The sequence below is a fragment of the Aegilops tauschii genome, chromosome 5 (assembly GCF_002575655.3).
Source record: "Aegilops tauschii subsp. strangulata cultivar AL8/78 chromosome 5, Aet v6.0, whole genome shotgun sequence".
Lineage (NCBI taxonomy): Eukaryota > Viridiplantae > Streptophyta > Magnoliopsida > Poales > Poaceae > Aegilops > Aegilops tauschii.
In genome coordinates, this window is record NC_053039.3 from 297,952,130 (window position 1) to 297,975,361 (window position 23,232).

Here is a 23,232-nt window from a genome sequence, read left to right on the forward strand (position 1 = left end):
TATGGTTAATTATTCTCAATGGCGCACCGAAAGATCCACTAGTAAAAAGGTTCATGCGATTGAAGAGATTAATGTTTTGAGAGGAAAGATGGATGAACTTATGAAATTGTTTGCTAATAAAAGTGTTTCTTCTGATCCTAATGATATGCCTTTGTCCACTTTGATTGAGAATAATAATGAATCTATGGATGTGAATTTTGTTGGTAGGAACAATTTTGGTAACAACGCGTATAGAGGAAATTTTAGTTCTAGGCCGTTTCCTAATAATTCTTCTAATAATTATGGTAATTCCTACAACAACTCTTATGGAAATTTTAATAAGATGCCCTCTGATTTTGAGATTAGTGTTAAAGAATTTATGAGTTCGCAAAAGAATTTCAATGCTTTGGTTGAAGAAAAATTGCTTAAGATTGATGAGTTGGCTAGGAACGTGGATATAATTTCTCTTGATGTTGATTCTTTGAAACTTAGATCTATTCCACCTAAGATGACATCAATGAGTCTCTCAAAGCCATGAGAATTTCCATTAATGAGTGCAAAGAAAGAACCGCTAGGATGCGTGCTAAAAAAATTGCTTTGTGAAAGCGTGTTCTTCTAGTTTTAATAATAATGATGATGAAGATCTAAAAGTGATTGATGTGACTCCTATTAAATCTTTGTTTTCCAGTATGAATCTTGATAAAGATGGGACTGGAGATGAGTCAACTTTAGTTAAAAGGCGTCCCAATGATTCGGAGTTTTTAGATCTTGATGCAAAAATTAATAAAAGTGGGATCGAAGAGGTCAAAACTTTACATAGCAATGAACCCACTATTTTGGATTTCAAGGAATTTAATTATGATAATTGCTCTTTGATAGATTGTATTTCCTTGTTGCAATCCGTGTTAAATTCTCATCATGCTTATAATCAAAATAAAGCTTTTACTAAACATATCATTGATGCTTTAATGCAATCTAATGAAGAAAAGCTTGAACTAGAAGTTTCCATCCCTAGAAAACTTTATGATGAGTGAGAACCTACTATTAAAATTAGTATTAAAGACTATGAATGATATGCTTTATGTGATTTGGGTGCTAGTGTTTCCATGATTCCAAAAACTTTGTGTGATGTGCTAGGTTTCTGTGAATTTGATGATTGTTCTTTAAATTTGCACCTTGCGGATTTCACCATTAAGAAACCTATGGGAAGGATTAATGATGTTCTCATTGTTGCAAATAGGAATTCTGTGCCCGTAGATTTCATTGTTCTTGATATAGATTGCAATCCTACATGTTCTATTATTCTTGGTAGACCTTTCCATAGAACGATTGGTGCAATTATTGACATGAAAGAAGGAAATATTAGATTCCTATTTCCGTTAAGGAAAGGCATGGAACACGTTCCTAGAAAGAAAATTAAATTGCCTTATGAATCCATTATGAGAGCCACTTATGGATTGCATACCAAAGATGACAATACCTAGATCTATCCTTGTTTTTATGCCTAGCTAGGGGCGTAAAACGATAGCGCTTGTTGGGAGGCGACCCAATTTTATTTTTTGTTTTTGCTTTTTGTTCATGTTTAGTAATAAATAATTCATCTAGCCTCTGTTTAGATGTGGTTTTATGTTTTAATTAGTGTCTGTGCCAAGTAGAACCTTTGGGAAGACATGTGTGAAGTCTTTGCGATCTTGCTGCAAAAAACAGAAACTTTTGCGCTCATGAGATTAGCTGCCATTTTTTACTGGAGAGTGATTTTAGGTTGATTCTTTTTGAAGATGATTAATAGACAAATTACTCACGTCCACCAATTTATTTCAGAATTTTTGGAGTTACATTAGTATTCGAACATATCAGATTTCTACAGACTTTTCTGTTTTGACAGATTCTGTTTTTCGCGTGTTGTTTGCTTATTTTAATGAATCTATGAGTAGTATCTGGGGGTATGAACCATAAAGAAGTTGGAATACAGTAGGTTTAACACCAATATAAAAAAGAATGAGTTCATTACAGTACCTTAAAGTGGTGGTTTATTTTCTTATACTAACGGAGCTCATGAGATTTTCTGTTGAAGTTTTCTGTTGTGAAGTTTTCAAGTTTTTGGGTAAAAATTTGATGGATTTTGGAATAAGGAGTGGCAAGAGCCTAATCTTGGTGATGCCCAAGGCACCCCAAGGTAAAATTCAAGGACAACCAAAAGCCAAAGCTTTGGGCATCCCCTATTTCGTCTTCGTCTATCGGTAACTTTACTTGAGGCTATATTTTTATTCACCACATGATATGTGTTTTGCTTGGAGCGTCTTGTATGATTTGAGTCTTTGATTTTTAGTTTGCCAAAATCATACTTTCTGTACACACCTTTTGGGAGAGACACGTATGAATCGGAATTTATTAGAATACTCTATGTGCTTCACTTATATCTTTTGAGCTAGATAATTTTGCTCTAGTGCTTCACTTATATCTTTTTAGAGCACGGTGGTGGTTTTATTTTATAGAAATTATTGATCTCTTATGCTTCACTTATATTATTTTGAGAGTCTTTTAGAACAGCATGGTAATTTGCTTTGGCTATAAAATTAGTCCTAATATGATGGACATCTTGAGGGTATAATAAAAACTTTCATATAAGTGCATTGAATACTATGAGAAGTTTGATGCTTGATGATTGTTTTGAGATATGAAGATGATGATATTAGAGTCATGCTAGTTGAGTAATTGTGAATTTGAGAAATACTTGTGTTGAGGTTTGCAAGTCCCGTAGCATGCACGTATGGTAACCATTGTGTAACAAATTTGAAGCATGAGGTGTTTCTTTGATTGTCTTCCTTATGAGTGGCGGTAGGGGACGAGCGATGGTCTTTTCCTACCAATCTATTCCCCTAGGAGCATGCGCGTAGTGCTTGGTTTTGATGACTTGTAGATTTTTGTAATAAGTATGTGAGTTCTTTATGACCAATGTTGAGTCCATGGATTATACGCACTCTCACCCTTCCACCATTGCTAGCCTCTCTAGTACCGCGCAACTTTCGCCGGTACCATAAACCCACCATTTACCTTCCTCAAAATAGCCACCATACCTACCTATTATGGCATTTCCATAGCCATTCCGAGATACATTGCCATGCAATTTTTCCACCGTTCCGTTTATTATGACACGCTTCATCATTGTCATATTGCCTTGCATGATCATGTAGTTGACATCGTATTTGTGGCAAAGCCACCATTCATATTTTTCATACATGTCACTCTTGATTCATTGCACATCCCGGTACATCACCGGAGGCACTCATATAGAGTCATATTTTGTTCTAAGTATCGAGTTGTAATCCTTGAGTTGTAAATAAATAGAAGTGTGATGATCATCATTATTAGAGCATTGTCCCGTGTGAGAAAAAAAAAGAAATGCCAAATAAAAAAAGAGAAGGCCCAAAAAAATAAGAGAAAAAAGAGAGAAGGAGCAATGTTACTATCCTTTTTCCACACTTGTGCTTCAAAGTAGCACCATGATCTTCATGATAGAGAGTCTCTTATTTTATCACTTTCATATACTAGTGGGAATTTTCGTTATAGAATTTGGCTTGTATATTCCAACAATGGGCTTCCTCAAAATGCCCTAGGTCCTCGTGAGCAAGCAAGTTGGATGCACACCCACTTAGTTTCTTTTGTTGAGCTTTCATACATTTATAGTTTTAGTGCATCTGTTGCATGGCAATCCCTACTCACTCACATTGATATCTATTGATGGGCATCTCCATAGCCCATTAATATGCCTAGTTGATGTGAGACCATCTTCCTCTTTTTTGTCTTCTCCACAACCACCATTCTATTCCACCTATAGTGCTATGTCCGTGGCTCACACTCATGTATTGCGTGAAAGTTGAAAAAGTTTGAGAATACTAAAGTATGGAACAATTGCTTGACTTGTCATCGGGGTTGTGCATGATTTGAACATTTTGTGTAAAGAAGACAGAGCATAGCCAAACTATATGATTTTGTACGGATGAACTTTCTTTGGCCATGTTATTTTGAGAAGACATGATTACTTTGTTAGTATGCTTGAAGTATTATTATTTTCATATCAATATTAAACTTTTGTCTTGAATCTTTCGGATCTGAACATTCATGCCACAATAAAGAAAATTACATTGATAATTATGTTGGGTAGCATTCCACATCAAAAATTTTGCTTTTATCATTTACCTACTCGAGGACCAGCAGAAATTAAGCTTGGGGATGCTTGATACGTCTCCGACGTATCTATAATTTTTTATTGTTCCATGCTATTATATTATCTGTTTTGGATGTTTAATGGGCTTTAATATGCTCTTTTATATTATTTTTGGGACTAACCTATTAACCGGAGGCCCAGTGCCAGTTTCTGTTTTTTTGCCTGTTTTAGAGTTTCGCAGAAAAGGAATACCAAACGGAGTGCAAACGGAATGAAACCTTTGCGATGATCTTTCTTGGAATGAAAGCAATCCAGAAAACTTGGAGTGGAAGTCTGGAACTCCGCGAGGCGGCCACGAGGCAGGAGGGTGTGCCCCCACCCTCGTGGGCCCCTCGTAGCTCCACCGACGTACTTCTTTCGCCTATATATACTCTGATACCCTAGATTGATCAGAGAGAGCCACGAAACAACTTTTTCACCGCCGCAACCTTCTGTACCCATGAGATCCCAACTTGGGGCCTTTTCTGGCGATCTGCCGGAGGGGGAATCGATCACGGAGGGCTTCTACATCAACACTATATCCTCTCCGATGAAGCGTGAATAGTTTACCATAGACCTTCGGGTCCATAGTTATTAGCTAGATGGCTTCTTCTCTCTCTTTGATTCTCAATACAAAGTTCTCCTCGATGTTCTTGGAGATCTATTCAATGTAATACTCTTTGCGGTGTGTTTGCCGAGATCCGATGAATTATGGATTTATGAACAAGATTATCTATGAATATTACTTGGTTCTTCTCTGAATTCTTATATGCATGATTTGATATCTTTGCAAGTCTCTTCGAATTATCGGTTTGCCTACTAGATTGATCTTTCTTACAATGGGAGAAGTGCTTAGCTTTGGGTTCAATCTTGCGGTGTCCTTTCCCAGTGACAGTAGGGACAGCAAGGCACGTATTGTATTGTTGCCATCAAGGATAAAAAAGATGGGGTTTACATCATATTGCTTGAGTTTATCCCTCTACATCATGTCATCTTGCTTAATGCGTTACTCTGTTCTTATGAACTTAATACTCTAGATGCATGCTTGATAGCGGTCGATGTGTGGAGTAATAGTAGTAGATGCAGAATCGTTTCGGTCTACTTGACACGGACGTGATGCCTATATTCATGATCATTGCTTTAGATATTCTCATAACTATGCGCTTTTCTATCAATTGCTCGGCAGTAATTTGTTCACCCACCGTAATACATGCTATCTTGAGAGAAGACACTAGTGAAACCTATGGCCCCCGGGTCTATTTTACATCATATTAGTTTTACGTTAACTTGCCAATTTCTGTCGCTATTACATTTATTTTGCAATCTTTACTTTCCAATCTATACAACAAAAATACCAAAAATATTTACTTTACTATCTTTATTAGATCTCACTTTTGCGAGTGACCGTGAAGGGATTGACAACCCCTTTATCGCATTGGTTGCAAGGTTCTTGATTGTTTGTGCAGGTACTAGGTGACTTGTGCGTTGTCTCCTACTGGATTGATACCTTGGTTTTCAAAAACTGAGGAAAATACTTACACTACTTTCCTGCGTCACCCTTTACTCTTCAAGGCAAAACCAACGCATGCTCAAGAGGTAGCTGTAGGGGCTTTAATTTTCGCAATACATGCATCATCATCTGTTGCCTCTCCGACCTTTCACCTTTTCCTTGTGGATGCCGCGTAAATCAGCGGGGCGATGTCCTTTGGCTTGCGTTCTTGCACCCATGGCGAGTCCCAAAAAGGAGGGCGAGCTCCATTTCCCACGGTGATGTTTGTGAAGGAATAAAACACATCAATGTCGGATTCGTCGGAAGGGTTCTCCATTTCCACCCATAACTTGGAGGGGTCCTTCCATTCAAACCATGGCCAACGGAGCCTGAGAGCTCGAGAAAATTTCTCGAGGTTGAGGATACCGAGCCCACCAAGCTTGGTCGGCCGGCAAACTGCTTCCCAGTTGACTTTGCATTTGGCACCGGTACCTTGTCAGTTCCTGCCCATAAGAATGGACGCTCGATCCTGTTAAGGTTGTTGGAGACACTCGGTGGTATGACAAGTGAAGTGTAAGGGTACATTGGTTGGGAAGTAAGAACCAATTTGACAAGAGCTCCGCGACCCATGGTGGTAATGTTTTGTCCCAAGTTGTGAGCCTCGTGTGAATTTATGGAATTGAAAAATCACTCTCTTTAGTTGCCAAACCGATAGTGGGAGGCTCAAATGTCTGATGGGAAAGACGCATTATCTTTTATAAAATTGAAGAGTGCGCTCCATTGGTTAATGAGTTGATTTTCACAATATTAAAGGATGAGCTACTACGATTAGAACACACCAACAAAACGTTTTTGCTTGACTTCACCTTGAAAGCATTGTGTGCAAGTGTCACAGAAAATAACTATACGTATGCAAACATTGAGAAACTCTCTCACGGTCACGGATCAGTGAGGCACCCCTTACATCTGTTTAGACAACGGAAGAGAGGAACTCCCCAACTTCTGGATCTAAAGGGTGCAGCACATGTAGAGATGCAGTGCGGCGACCCACATAAGCCCGCAAAAGGTGAAATTAGTTCAAAACTAAGCCAAATCGCCACAGAAACTTAGAACTAACCTGATCTGTTTATACTACAGAGCGGGGCGGATTGGGCGCCGCCCTGCATCCCTAAGTACATGGATGGCAACCACTTATGTCGCAAAGTTGCGACCCAAGTCGCTGGAGCAACGAAACCATGCAAAGAAAGCCAGGACGGCTACACAAGACGTATCACTAACTTACTAGTAGAGAAGTCTACCGGTCCTAACTGCCTAGCATCCATGATAGTGATGAAGTAGCTGGTTGTGGATAACCAATTGGGTTTGAATTGTCAATTCTTCTTTAATTATGTCAAGAGAACTCCCTTTCTGGCCTTCATTATCCTGTTTACAAAAATTGCTGAGCTGACAGAAGACTAAAAATTGATTGGCAGTCAGATTCGGCTAACATAGGTATAAAAAAGTTGGATGGTTCTTTTCCAAATCTGTTAGGCTAGCTCTAAGTAGCACGAAACTCAGCTGCTCTCGGTGCCACCGGCCATATGTCTGGCAGTTGGCTGGTCGGGGTCCCGGCTACCTCCTCTTATAATTTTTGTCCGTACGTGCTGTCTATTTCGCTATGCCTGATGATTTAGTAGTACACTATTTATAAAGAGAGGTACTCACATAAATTTTTGGGAGGCTTGATCTTAGGGTGACTACATGTATTAAAATAACAACGCTAGCAAAGTCGTCATGTCGGACGTATCGCGTAATAACCGTCCATATGACGATCCCATCTAAAAAGAACACTCTAGTGAAGTCGCCATACGTCTCCATAATATATGGAACACGCTCCAAATCAAACGTGCAAGCCTTCATATTTAAGGTTGAGGGTCATCATATGTAGGGGCCTTCATCTGCAACTGTTCGCGTCTCTTCCCTTTGCGCGTAGCCTCGGTCAATGGTATTGCCATCCGTACGACTGCGCTTCCATCCCTACCAATGATGCAACCGCTTTTTCATCGAGAAGTGCACCAAATAGAATTTGTATCTTGGGCAACGTGTGAAACGGTGAACTAGCTGCACCCATCACTTACGAGCTGTTGGATGAAAAAGAAATGGATAATGGTTCAATTACAATATGAGCTTCTCTCACATTTACAAAACAAATTATGGAATGTCCCTAAATACACAAAATCCCCCCCCCCCCCCCCCCCAAGCCCACCATCTCTCTCCCTTGCTCTCTCTGTAGCTGGTTATTCTCTAGTTTGAGGTTCAGATGAGATTCCATCGACATTTGAGTTATTGATTATGTTGCCTCTTCATTAGATGTCTTGCAATATTGCACAAAAGGCTATGCAAAAAGTAAAAACTAGAATTCCACTCAGGCAGAATCTTGTGCCATGCCGAAATATCGCCCACTAACGTTCACCGCCAACGTCGATGCAACGCTGAAGAAAGAGAGGAACCACCATCATATCTAGATGTGGAGTAGCACCTTCGCATACAAGGATGATATTCTGGCCGATGAACCGGTCCGCCACATATGACAAGATTGAGGCTTTGTGGTACGTCAGTCAGGGTTCTTCCCTAGGTCCGCTAGATCCCAGCCCCATCAACTTCATGTGACACGATAAATAGGTTGATCTTGATGAAGTGGGAGCTGTAAATATAAAATGCTCCATCATCCCACGTTATAGAACATGTCCCCCAAAAGAGCATATGGAAGACGGGCTCCTTGGAGCATGTTCCATATGTATAGATGTAAAAATAAATAAATAAAAATATACATATACATGTAGACTCCCTCGCAAAAATATGCATGTACACTACATACGTATGCATTTTTATAATAATATAGTTTCATACCAGCGTAAAAAAGACAATGCATATGTCCTTTTTTGTTATTGGGCCAAGATTTGTGTGTGTGTGTGTGTAGCTTGCAAAAATCAGTATATTTGAAGCGAAATTTTATAGATTCATATGAAAACGTACAAGTTTTCACGAACTCTTTTGAAACTTCTAACTGTGGTTTCTGATTATTATTTTCAAAAAAAAGAAGGCTACAAGGAGCTCATCATCTACAACTTCACACTCATCGTCATGTCCCTGCCTTTTTCATTCAAAGGCCAATAAGAGCATCTCCAACAACACCCCTAAAATAAGAGTCCAAAATCGAGCTCCAACGACTGCCCTAAACGCAAAAATATGTGGTCCCATTTTAGGACTGCCCAAAAATCATCTCCAAGTAATGTATTTTTGGAACAGGTGTGATCGTGCCCAAACGCAAAATACAACACCCCGTGCACTCTAATTGCCACCGAAACTTCATGCGCACGCCCGCCCGCCTATGCCTCTCACGTGTTGACCGCCGCCACCGTTGCCATGGAACTCACCTTGGGCACGACTGTCGAGCAGACTGTCGCACCCGCCGCAAACTCAGATGAGGTCAGGCAAGCAGGGAGACGATGACATGGCCGTTGTCTGTGGCGTCCGGAGCGAAGTGTCGTTGGGGAGGCGGCTTGAGGAAGCATGGCTCCAAGGGGGATTGTCTAGCGGGTCGTAGACGCCGAGGAGGGAAGACGAAGGTGACGAGGATGACCAGGGTTGTAGGACGATGGAGAATCTAGCCGAAGCAACCGACGGTCCGAGGTAGAGGTCAAGGTCACGGGCGTCGCGGTTGAGGCCTCTCGGTCCAATTCATGTAGGAGAGAAGACCAGCGCGCCAAGGCCCAAGAGTAAGACATGGTGGATGGGCTCGGAGTGACCGTTGGCCACGTCGGTGTTGTTGAGAGCGGGACCTGCAACGGCCGTGGATTGGATTGCAATATGTATGCAATTGTCATGCCCAATGTAGGGCAGCTGTTGGAGCAGTTTGGTGCCCTATTATAGGGTTGTTGTTGGAGTAAAAAAAATTAGGTGATGCAAAATCAACTTTTTGGTGCCCAATAACTACTTTTTGGTGCCCTATCATAGGGCTACTATTGGAGATGCTCTAAGTCGTCTGTGTAGTGCAGCTCATGCATACATTATTTCCTTTGCACTAGACAAGTTCTCTAGCTGACCATTAGGGCCATTCGCTCGCAGAATGGAAGAAACAAACTAAGAGCATATACAGTCGGGCGCCTCAAACCGGCTTCAAACATCCGGACTGAAGGCACCGTCACTTACAGGTCAAAAACACCCGACCCAGAGGGCTCCTCATATCGTCCATGAACGCTCGGGCTGACCAACACCCCTCAAATCCAGTCTAAATCTAGGGTGGATATGGGGAGGCCCGGGTGCGTCCGCCACGCTGGACTAGACAACCCGACCCCACCAGGAATTGTTCCAAATCCTCCCTCCGACCTAGCTGATTCCACTTGTTCCTCTCATGTCTTCTCCCGTCTCCGCATCGATCCTCTCCTTACTCCGCCGCCACCCTTGTTCCATCGCCGTTCTGAGCCCTCAGCGCCGCCCAGCACCACCACAACAGTCCTCCCATCCGTTCCCTTTGCCGTCGAAGTCGTCGTCGGCCCGGACGCCATCGCGGTACGTCTGACAACTCTCAGAGTGCACCTTGCCCTCTATGTGTTCGACACATTATCCGACCAGTTTTTGTGATCTATTCGTAACAAAAAGATGGAATCGGATGGTTCATTGGACGAGGAGTATGGACCGATAGAACTTGATGGAATCATTCAAAATGAGTTTTTCAATTTGCTAGATTTGAACAAAGAAGTCGAGATGATGATGCTCATGAGCATCCAATGGGAAATGGACCGGGAGATGGAGCACATTCTCAACTTCAAGGACTCGGTCAAAGGGAGAATAGTTCTGAACTGGAATAGGTCTCTTTCTAGAGCACGAGTGCTCTACAATGACTACTTTGCTCCTGACCCAACTTTCCCTAATGAACCATGGTTTCATCGTCGTTTCCGTATGCACAAACCATTGTTCTCGTGCATTGTGGAGGGGTGGAGGCACACTATGACTACTTCAAGTTCACCAGGGATTGTTCCGGACAACTATCATTCTCTGCTAAGCAGAAATGCACGGCTGTTTTGAGGATGCTTGCACTTGGTACTGCTGCCGATGTCATTAAAGAGACGGTCCAGATACAGGAGAGCGCATGCCTAAAGACCACTATGAGGTTTGCCCGTGCCGTGGTGCAGGTATTTGGAGCAGAGTATCTAAGAGAACCAAATGCACAGGATACAGAAAAGTTGCTTGCTATTGGGGAGGCAAGAGGTTTTCCAGGTATGCTCGGTTTTATTGATTGCATGCATTGAAAATGAAAGAACTGCACCGGATGTTTGCGAGGTATGTACCAGTGTCACACAAAGAGACCACCATCATACTGAAACCAATGGCATCACTTGACTTATTGATTTGGCATGCTTTTTTTTAGAACGCCTGGTTCTCACAACGACATCAATGTGCTTAAACGATCTTCCGTGTTTAGGAGACTTTGCAATGTGGAATCACCTCGTGCAACTACATTGTCAACGGCCGCGACTACAACATGGGGTACTACCTTGTCGATGGTATATATCCTCAGTGGGCAGCATTGTGACCATATCTTATCCCGAAGGTAACAAAGCCACAACAATGCAGGAAGCAACTAGGAAGGATGTGGAAAGAGCATTTGGAGTGCTTCAAACTCGAAGGGGAATTGTTCGTGGAGCTACACTAATGTGGGAATCAGAGACTTTGTGGCAACTGATGACATGTTGTGTCATTTTGCACAATATAATTGTCGAGAGCTATTTACGTGCATGATGGGCGTGCATGAATTTGCATGACTTTGAGGTTTTGAATTTGAGGTGTGCTGCATGCCAAATAAGGGGCCATCCGACACTGTCTGCGGACGCGTCTGCGGGCATAAGGGAGGGCTGGGATTTGGCAAGCCCGGCTATAGATGCTATAGCAACATGGATGAGTACTTACTCATTTTGCTTTTTTATAAGCTAAGTCGGCAGCCATGAGTTTTCTTAATAAACACACAAAAAAGGTAGAGGTAGTAGTGCTAACAGCTCGGCTGGAATAGTGCAGACCAAGACACAAAATTGTACTCCCTCCGTCCCAAAATAAGTGTCTCAATCTTAATACAACTTTATACTAGAGTTAGTACAGAGTTGAGACACTTATTCTGGGATGGAGGAAGTATTGTATTAGCGCGGTCGCGCTCTAGGTTTGTTTACCAACCCATATGAAATTAAGCAGCTTCTTTTGTCGAGAAACAAATTAAGCGGATTATTATTAACCATCTTCTAACCCAAAAAGCACACTAGGTGACATATTCCTGGATGGCTCAAACATGAAGCTACAAGTGTTACGCAGCTGCGGCTCTTGTTGGAAAAGAAAAGACATGTTAGTAGTCGTACATGACGATGGATGCCGATGATCTGTTGCACCATCCTGCCTGCCCATTCGGAGGAACGCAGGCACGCACGCGCTGGTGCGATGGGGCTTGGTGGAGGTCGTCGCTTTTTGCTCGCATTACGAGAAAGGTTGTCACATCCACTACCCTTTTCCTTGACAGGGCCCAACTCGGCTCTCGGGGTTTCAATTTGGTGCGATCGATGATACTGTCCCCTCGACCATTTCTCTTTTGAGAAGAAAAAAATGCCAGGCAGATCCCAGACGCCATGGCCCATGGGAACCAACCAGCAAAGACAGGTCAGTAGTCAAACCCTATCAGGATACACGATTCCCGCCAGATTCTGCTTAAACCTAAACAAGAGGAAGAGAAGACGCTGTTGTTGCCAGCGCAGTGCTCCAATACGTTCGACGACATGAAGAAAAGGGGAAAGGATGGATGGAACCTGCAAGCATCAGCGCACCACCTGGGTCGTCCGTACGAAGCTGTCTTGCTTTAACTAAACAAGGCATGATGATTATAATAGATAAAGATCAAAGCGCTAAAGGTGTATCGCTGGGTTCGAGACCAGTGGAATAAAATCTGCTGCATCTGACGCCCTGAGAACTTTTGACAAGCCGGAGGCTTTCAACAGCCAGCCCCAAGTCATGCTCTTTAGCAGACAGACAATGTGATAAGGCTGATGAACTCGAAGGCACAAATCTGATGGGATCACTTTTCTCACAGTATCATGGATAGGGCACATGAACAATTTAACAGATTCAGTATTCATGTTAACAAGGCAGTATGAATTCCATGTTTGGCATACGGAATGACGCTGCAAGGCAAGGAAACCAGTATTATGCGACACAGTTCTTCACCTCACCTCCCCAAAAAATGCACAGGATCCTTTGTCCGGCAGAGAAATGTAAGACGAGGAGTCCAAAATAGCATCACAGTACACTTTTGATCTTGGAAGGCATCAACAATCCATATCAACACAACAGGACACTTTCATCCCACTAGGTTACTAAGCACAGGAAAAATTAGGTAAATCAAAGCAATGCAGCACACATCACAGGCTTAGGACTGGGAGTGAGCTTCAACACTGATAATACAAGCCATTTCAAAACAAGATCTGGAACTAAATAAAATTAGTGCAATATCCAGTTAAAGAGGTGCGAAACGGGCTAAAGGAAAAGCATACGGAAATTCTAGAGCTAGGGCTGTCACTTTAGACAAGGAGAAAAGGATGGATTCAGATAGCAACTAATAGCCCTCCATTGGTGCAACCAAAATGAGGTGCCGGTAAACCAAGATCCCAACAGCAGTTTCGGGCTATTTGGTGCGATGACGCCATATGATCCTTGCGCGCCAACATTCGCAATGACCTGCCACCAAAGGTAAATGAAACAGTGGCGATTGCTGCGAGTAAAATCATTTTTCACTTTATTAAAATGCTGAGAATGTGGAGGTTTAGAACATGGGGGTTAACATAATCTGGTATTCATATAGTATGAGCTCTTTTAGCACGATGCGACGAGAACCAGTCACCTGGTCAACTCTTCTACGTTTTACAAGTAATAAGTAAATGATTTCCTGCATAGCAGGCTCATTACTACAAGAAAGCATAGCTTTGCATGCTCAAGTTCTCAGCTACGACCATGCCTACAGTCAGACCTAAGTCATTTCCTATCCTTGGCCAAATGATCGACCCCTGATTATGAGGATAGTGCCTCTATTACCATGGACGTATATGACCACCATTGGTCGAATACAATGGTGTAACGCCTCGAAACGGGCAGTTATCACAATTACCTGTTAATATACACTTGAGTATCTGGCAAGGAAATGAGAGTAGTTAACTACGTGGGGTATTCTTGTCCACACGAGATAAGTTATGTGTCCCAAGAAAGGTGCAATGCAACAATCCAGACATCAAGGCGCAAGGAATCGATTCCTACCCCGAGTTGGCATGCACACCATCTTGAAGACAAGTGAAATCATTAAATTCATTTGTAAACTCTCACATTCTACACTTTCATAGTAAACACATTTCGTGTACAATCTTTCATTCACAGTAGTAAAGAGGCCCTGCATCCATCTGGTAGTTCTATCACACAGGCAATATCTGTTTTCTCGCATTGTGTACTAAACGAAGGGCTTATGAATCAGCACAATGTTTGCAAAATGTGTTGATAAAGACGCAAATTTTACTACTAGGATTACTATAATGTCTCACCAGATGTTAAGCTTCCGACCAAAACTACTCCATAAACATGAGTGAGTACATAAAGAAGCATCCATTGGCCACTGGAAATGCTCTGTGAACTTGTGTAACAAAAACATAATACACCTCGAGATCTCATAGATCCAATGGACCAAATGACATACTGCTTCTTGAGCAACTCAGTTTCCCTTGTTGCCTAACATGGCAGGTTCTGACTAAAATCCTTTCTAGTAGGTGAAACAGCATGGCCAGACTTCATAAGAGCAAACAGAGAGAAAAATTGATAAAGGCGATAGCCCTCAATAATAATTTAACTATAAGGGAACATTTTATAAATTTCACCGATAACCTAAATAAGAGTTTCAACTAGAGAATATACAAACCAGCCCAACTGGAAGCCTAAAATGCACTAGTATAAATAGGGTATTAATAGATTAATTATGTATTCTTAGTGGAAATGGTACAGAAAAGGTGAAAAGCATATATTTCTGGGAAACAGTTACCTTGGTTCTATTGCTGGCCACCTGGTTTTGATTGTTTATGTATCTGCTGAAGCAGTGTTGCTGCCAACTGCAATGTTGCTTGAAGGCGTTTTTGAGGATCTCCGTCAAGGTCTTCCTGAGCAGACAGCTGCTGGCCCATCTGCTGGGCAGAAGGAAGCAAAGTTTGCATTGACGCACCGCCTGAAGTAAGCTGCTGAAAGGGGGGAGGGCCTGCCGGAAGTGGGGGAACAAATGACCCCAAAGGCACGGAAGAATGAGCTGCACTCACGAAAACATGCATAGGTGGTAAATGCAAAGTCGTATGACAAGGGATAGGATCATTGGCTAGAAGCATAATGTGTGGGTTTGATGGTAGCGAACCTTGCATTGGCGGCGGATGGACCTGCAATTGCGATGGGACAGATGGTGGAACTGGTAACAGCGAGTTGTGGACAGGGATTGAACCTGAGCTATCTGGCATCACTGAAGCATGATTAGCGTTCTGTATGAATCGACCTGAGCTGTCTGGCATCACTGAAGCATGCTCACGTGGATTATAGTTCTGTATGAATCCTGATTGTCTGTTTGAGCTGCCTACTGGCAAGCCAGCTTCTACTCGTTGGTTTTGTTGTGCAAGAAGAGTAGCCAGCTGTGCAAGTTGCACCGGTGGGAGTGATACTGGGGCAGATGGAGTTTGTTGAGGTCTAACTGCCTGCTGCAATGGAGGTTGAGGTGGTTTCATGGAAGGTAAGGACATGTTTGACGCTTCACCTGGTGCATACCCTGATGGTGTGCCTTTTGGTACTCCCTGAGTAGCAAATGAGTATGGCTCTGATGTCCTATCATTTTGTGTATGCGAGACTGCACTTGCAGCCAAAGAATTGAAATTACCGGAACCTGGACTTGGGTCATTATTACTGGACCATCCTGAGGGCCACACATTTGGGGATTGCTGGTGCTGGCCTTGTGCCGTTTCCCTGCGGGAGTCTGGTGCTGGCATTTGTTGAGGTAACTGAGAGGCCAGATATGGAGAAGCATTCGCAAACTTGTAAGGTGGAATAAAATCTGTACTTGCAGGAGTGTAGACTCCAGTAGATGGCTGGAGATAATCTGGACCCTGAGGAACTGTCCTCGTATCTGGAGGGTTGAGTCTTCTCAAGGCATCTCGATCCTCATGACTACTCACATCAGTGTTCAGATAACTCGCAAAAGATGTAGGCATTTTCTCCGATGCTTCCTGTTGACGATTTGCAGAGGTCAGGTCTGGATTTGCCAGCTGAAACTTCAGAATGACTCCAGATATGCTCACTTTTCCTGGCACCCTAAGTACATGTTCAGAAAAGTCTGACGGTGGAACAAGAAACAAGGTGCTCCTTTCTCCAAGTTTACAAACTGCAGCACGCTGCTTATCACCAAGGTAGTTCATGAAATCATTATAAGCTGCCATGTCAGCATCATTTTCTGGGACAAAAAACACCACCCAACTGCTAGCAGCTTCATAGTAATGTTTAGAAAGCATCTCCAAGTTTGTCCTAGCAGTGCAGTCCAAAAAGTCAGGCCTGAAAAACAGGAAATCATCAGGTTGACTATCAGAAAAAAATTAGATTTGTGGTTGAATGAGATATACTGAAATATAGAAGAAGTTGAACAGAACAAATATCGAAGTGATCTACATACTCCCTCCATTCATTTATGTAAGGTGTAATATTTTCGGCGCGGTGACCAAGGCACGTAATTATGTAGAATTTGGTATGAATTTACCCTTGACTAATTGGATGGTTAGCAGCAGCTAAATCAATTAGGTGGGCCTGACCCAACGATTTGAGTGTGCATCCAGTTCTCCTGCTCGCCTTGCATTGGCCATGCACATGGCATATCTCTAAAATTTAGCAGCACAGATTTTTTTTACCTAACTAACTATTGGAAGGTTGACTCGCATGATTCTTTTTCCTAACTAATGGCTGGAGATTTTGTTTTCCTAACTACGATTCATGCGTGAGTTTGGCTTGTACGTGATTTTTTCTAGGGGAGAGCCTTGTATGGTGTGTGGTGGAGGGGTAAAAATGAAATTATAGAGAATTGGAAGAAATACACCTTACATTGTGGAATTTTAGCAAAAAGACAAATACACCTTATATAAAGGAATGGGGGGAGTATTAATGACCAAGGTTTTTGAGTCGCGACTTGGCGAGTCGCCGCGAGCCCTGCGGCTCGGCGTATAGTCGACGAAAGTCGCTGTATAGTCGCCATAAGTCGCTGTATAGTCGCGAGTCGCCCTGATTTTTGGAAAACGACTTGGCGATTAGTCGGCGACTATACAGCGACTAATCAGCGACTCAAAAACCATGTTAATGACTTGACTTAGAGAAATTAGATGTGAAGAGCAATTATATACTCCCTCCGTAAAGAAATATAAGCGCGTTTAGGTCACTAAGTAGCGATCTAAACGCTCTTATATTTCTTTACAGAGGGTATCTAAAGATAAATTAAATGTGAAGAGCAATTAAATAGTATCTAAGAGATCTTTCCTACTCCCTCCAGTCCTGTAAAGCTGTCATTTTGGACAAGGATAGTCAGATTCTTATTGACTTATTTATATTCAATACTTTAAAAATCATACATGGGAATTTGTCCCAAAAGGTACTTTCACAATATATAATTTTTTTGGATCTTATAAATATGTTAATAGATACTGGTATTAAAAGTTGTATTTTGGAGACAGTGCCAATGTCCATAACGGCATCTTTTAGAGGACCGAAGGGAGTACATACTACATAGTTTTCCGCATGAATGCAAACTTATATCTTTGTTAAGAAACAATTATGATGATGAGAAAATTCAATGGAAGAGATGTTGTGTTAAATACTGCACCTCAGAAAAAAGAAGGGCAAAAAAAAATTCCAAACTTACAGCATGAAGTTAAGGACCTTCCCGACAGGGAAGCACCGAGCTCGGCAGATTGGTGTGCCCCCCTTTGCTATTGTGCCATTCCAGCTCCACTCTTCTTTAGGAAGAGGTCCATGATGTTCAGGAGTTGATCTATCCACTTCCCTTGCATGCATAGCAAAACTATTTTGGGAACGCCACGGTTCATGGTTATCAATAGGTGGGTTTGGATTCCTTACAGGCTCAATGTAATTTCTACCATGCGCCAGGGGAGGTTCATAGGTTATGGGGTGTGCATCATCTACTCGCAGATCACGGAAGGGCCTCCTTGGGTAGCCAGAGTCAACATGCCCTCGATCAAATTCAGAGAATGGATATTCGGGAAGTTCAGCATCATGCAATTCACCAGTCCTCAGCTTCTTTGACAATGGGTATGAATGATCATCTGCATCCCAAGAATCTTCCAACGGGAAGGGTCTTCGAGGTCGCTCAAAAGGAATACTGTGCCATGGTGTTTCACCCCTAATGGTAGGGCTACTTCTGTGTTGTTCATATATGTCTTCAGACATCCTTTTCTCTGGACCCAACCCTCGCATCCTAAAAGGTTCAAAATTAGAAACATGACCAGACTCTATTTGAGGTCCGCGTCGAAGATAATTATCCCTGCTGAAGCCCACATCATCAGCATCTCTCAGTAACCTTTCAGGGCCAGCACGCAGTGATGACATGCGGAGATCTCTCGGAGGACTATCAAAACGCCTTGGCCTAGTAAAGGCCTCAAAATCTTGGTTTTCAAATACAGACCTAGACCGAACACTACGGTTTAAGTGGGGGGAATACGGGGCAACGGAGGAACATCTTCCAACTTCTGCTGCAACTCCTTCATTACGAGAAAAGCATATGCTTACTCTTGGGTTATTGAAAAGCCTCCCCTGAAGTGCTTCTTTTGCCCTGCATGCCGCTGTAATGGTAGTGTACTTAACAAATCCATAGGTGCGGCCTGGGAATGTTGTTATCTTGACAATCTCACCAAAAGGAGAGAAGGCTTCCCACAGAGCTGCCTCGTCTACCTTTAGACCAGCAGGAAAACCTATCCATAAAACCTCACTAGGTTCTGTAGACTTATTTCTTTTAGATTTATCAACTGATTTTTCAGGGCTTGATTGATGTTTTCTTCCATGTTCAACAAAATGTCTCTCATCAGAAGATTGTGCATGTCTGTCATCCACATAGCTACCTGATGACTTATCCTGTAAATTCAAATACTTCAGGTAACCTGTCACCACTAGATATACGGAACAGCATAATAAAGATAATGAGGGATACGGTGATACCAATAGAAGGCATTAAAGTAAGCAGACAGACAAAATCATAAGTTTAATTAGTCCTGATCATTAAGTGTGAAGTTAAACGAGATAGAACAAGCGGCCAGGTAGACTTCCCATGGCAATAAACACAACTCAACTGGCTATAATCATAACTTATATTAGTACCAAGAAATCTTAGAAATGGGTCTCTTGGCTCTTCTAGAGCACAACACAACTTCCTTAAATGGTGAGACTAAGAAATAACCTCAGTTGGGAAGCAAGTCCAATCAGATAACTTCCCAAGTACTCTGATGTAGACTGTGAGCCAATTTGCTATTTTCAGAAACAAAAACGTGCCCCTTAGCCCAAAGAGTGGCATGTTCACGAATGATTGGAAGCTATAGAGCTACTTAAGTCAGGCCAATGGGTAACAGTCATTCCCTCTGGAATGTAAGGATCAAAACCTTCTGCACCCCATGCTGATTTAGAGCTACTACTTTTCCAGTTAGTCAATAAGGATCAGACACCCATATCCACAATTATTTTCAGATATTATGAGTGAACTATAGAAATTCCAATGTGTTTGTGGCACGAGTTAGCGAAGACCCCAGGCACTCACATAACCACAATTATTTTCTGAGCGTTGCACATAATCCAAGATACTGTGGCTTAAATGTTGCACAAAAAGCACTGGACATTTGAATAGAAGAAGCTCCTGGCAAGCTGCAATGAAAGAAGTGGTCAAAGATGGTGTGTGTGTGTGTGTGTGTGACAGGCAGCAAGGAGATCTTGGTTTGTAACCAATTACACATGGTTTCATTAAACATTTTGCTAAAAACATTGGGCCATGCACACTTGCTTGTATAGCTGAGGTTTTCTGTAACTTGTGGTGCTATATTTGGTTTCTTTTGAATTTACTTTAATAATTTTGGAGAAGAAAAAAAAACGTTGCACAGCAATAGCAGTTCGTGATCTGGCAACCAATACAGCTTCCCTTCCGTCCAGCCACCATTATCCACAGTTCTCAACCTTTAGGTTTTGATTCCCCATTGGAACATATGAGAAACTTTGACATAATAGATAACTTAGTCATTCAGCCCTTCACTCTCCCCTCCCTCTCTCATGCCTAGTGTTTAGGCACAAAATAGGACATGGTTACAGAGTCATCAGCTGTGCATGGCTTTCTTATTGTATTTACCTGTCAACTATTTTTCAGTGTTTTTTGAATGTATGCATATACCTACAAAAAACCAGGGAACTGTACCCTATCAGTATCCCCATATCAGTATCTCATGTTAGTGCTTAGGTTGGCATTTTTATTCCTCCTGTAGATTAGCAGAAATTAGTGCACCTGCGGCCTATAACTTTCTTATTTCTTAATGCTATTTTTTAGTTCGAGACTCAAGCTCATTAATTTGGAGTCACTGTGATGAGTCATGACAAACGATCCTGCACTCCTTGTTCAGGCAAATAAATAACCAAATGGTAGTTCTTTGTTTCCTACAGGAAGTGAGCAAGTCAAAACAGCTGGGGTGGTGAAGCTGGTGAGGTAGACCAGGATGATTTTGCAATGTTATTAATATGTCAACAGGTACTCATTTGTCTCCAAATAATTAAGCTAAGGAACTGTTTCACTATTGTGATTATAGCAGGATAACTGTGTTACCATGTCCTGGAAGTGATTATATCATCTTATGAATTGGGGCACAGTAATCAAAACATTATGTACAGATGGACATTCCAATCAGCCTCCCACATGTCTGTGATTATATCCAGCCTATTTGACGAGTTACAACGCTTACCGGCTGATTATACAGATACATTGGAGACAGAAGACCACCTGTTCTAGTCTAATCGGCCAAATTTTAGAACAGCACTTATCCATGAATAGTCAATGATGTAACTATCAGTATACGCCTGGTGGTAAGGCCAACTTTTTTCTTCTTCAACTGAAAAGATCTCTCATACAACATATCGTCATAGAAATGCAGGACCTATGCACATACTGCTATCGGATCAACAAGCTAGATTGGTCTGTCAAAAGCCGTACCTATGCCCATACTCTTTCTGATTATTTTGACCTTGTATTATCATAAAGACCATAAGCATGTACGTGAGGTTGTAGAAGAGATAGCTTGGAATACTGAATGCTGTCAAGCAACTACTTTGACCAAAATCGTAGCCTTCTGTTTTCCATTTGGAACAAAGCTGACCACATAAAGCATAACTATGGTGCTATAAACATATGTTACATCACTGTGAATATAACATAGAAATAACTTGTCATGGGCGCATGTCACTTTTGGATCATTGGTTTTTAACTAGGAATCCGTTGATGAAGCTACAAAAAACCAGATCGAGGCAACCTCACATTGATGCTGAATGAGCTGGAGCTGACATACACTTCTATCATCTAGCTGAATCTTTTGGCCAGTATTGGGTGGAAACATGGATGGTATCTTTATGCCAAATAATGAAGATCATCACATTTAACTACCCAAGAAGCTTGATTGATTGATCAGCTTAGCAGTCTGTTCGGTTGCGGAAACTGTGCATCATATTTTATATGAATTATAAGAGAGATTGGGGGGGGGGGGGGGGGGGGGGGGGGGAGTTCAGCCACAAAGACTTATTTTACGGAAAGCCAGGGAGTTACAAGAGATAAATATGTGTGTCTTGTTGATAGCACAAACAGAATAAAGAACACTTGAAACTGTCAGATAAATATGTGTGTCCTGTTCATAGCACAAACAGGCAAGTAAAGCTGCAAATGATGTCTTTGACATGGTTCACATTGCAATAACAGGTCCGAGTAAACTTAACAATGACGAGTGTTGAGAAAGAGTATCGGGTACCCACTGCCAAGAGAATTTAGTGCGGACATGTCAATATATAAAATGATCTTGACATGTTGCACTTGCAGAAAACCTTCTCTGATGTTTCATATGCAATCGAACGTGCATCTTATTTTTGACAAAAAAAAAAGAAGGAATATTCAGTTCTCTCATGCAGCACTTTTTTTTTTCTGATGTTGCCTTACAATGTTTTTCATCTTTCGAAAATGTGCTACTGTCAACATATGGAACATCGGATCAACGTTCATGATCTTCAGATGAGAAGATTTCTCAAGCTAACATTGAACCTGATCTCCTAAAGATTGTCTTTTGGAGGTTTTATCGTGCCGTGCCCTAAATTGAAGCTAGATTATAACCAAATTGTCGAGCTGAGACATCAGGTAAGCTGTGATAATTGTTGATATATTCAACCTGAGGTGTGAACTATTTGTTTTCATAGTACACCTGACTGTAAAGCGTTGCTGATGCATAGACACGGTATGTGATCATTATTTGGTTAACAGAGCCTGGGGGTTCAAAGATCATCTTCGCAAGGAATCCAATTGATCCATGTGAAGTTTTGCATCATTCAAAAGAAGGAAGGGCCTTCTATTTTATTTATCATGCACATTATATATGTGAGCCTGTTTTTGTCTGGGTTTTTCCTCAGAGTAATCCTGTGCATCCTAAATTTTAACTACTCACACACAGTTTGTCTTGACTCTTGAGACTTGGTTATACTAATCCCAAAATTCATGATCGCACACAAGACAAGAAAAGCACACTGCACCAATGATGCGTTTGAAACAAAGTATATGTTGACCAACAATTCTGGAAAAGTGCGGCAAACCGTGATCGAGGCGGGAGGAAGTTCAACACTAACCCCCTTGGAAAACTCAATCCTAACGGGCGTTCCTTGGAGCCGGGCCCCCTGCAGTTCCCGGACCGCGGCGATGGCGTCCTGCTCCCGCATGAAGCTCACGAAGGCGAAGGTCCGGCCAGGGTCGCGGGTGATGCGCTCGATGTCGCCGCACCGGTGGAACAGCTGCGAAAGGTCCGAGGCGGTGACGCCGGGGGCCAGGCTGCCCACCCAGAGATGCCGAGACGGCGGCGCCACGCCCCACCCGGAGGAGCGCCGCGGCGTCGGCGGTGGATCATCGCGGCCGCCGAGACGGGGCGAGCCGTCGCCCCTCCCGCCGCTGAATCTCCCCCTGCCCCCGCCTCCGCGGCCTCGCCCCCGGCCCCTCCCCAGCTGCAAAGAAGTAACCCGTCGCAATTAGTCGGGGCAGACCGCGATTCCATCGATAGCAGCATCTACGAGACGAGCGTGAGAGGAAGTACCATTGGTTTTCTGGCGGCGGCGGAGAGGGTTTGCGCCGGCGTCGGCTGGAATGCTAGGGTTCCGGAGGGAGGGAGGGAGGGATGAGGCGGCCGATGCCCGATGGGCACTTCCTTGT

At 42.5% G+C, this 23,232-nt stretch overlaps 1 protein-coding gene across 1 annotated transcript; it reads right to left on the minus strand.

Moving 5' to 3' along the window:
• Positions 1–13,160: 13,160 nt before the first annotated feature.
• Positions 13,161–23,232, minus strand: LOC109744796 (flowering time control protein FPA). Its single transcript, XM_020303939.4, has 6 exons — positions 23,117–23,232; positions 22,659–23,027; positions 17,659–18,884; positions 15,130–16,307; positions 14,770–15,027; positions 13,161–13,427 (listed from the first exon to the last, which is right to left on the minus strand). The coding sequence occupies exons 1-5, from the start codon at positions 23,117–23,119 to the stop codon at positions 14,777–14,779; spliced, it is 3,027 nt and encodes a 1,008-aa protein (XP_020159528.1). The 5' UTR covers positions 23,120–23,232; the 3' UTR covers positions 13,161–13,427; positions 14,770–14,776.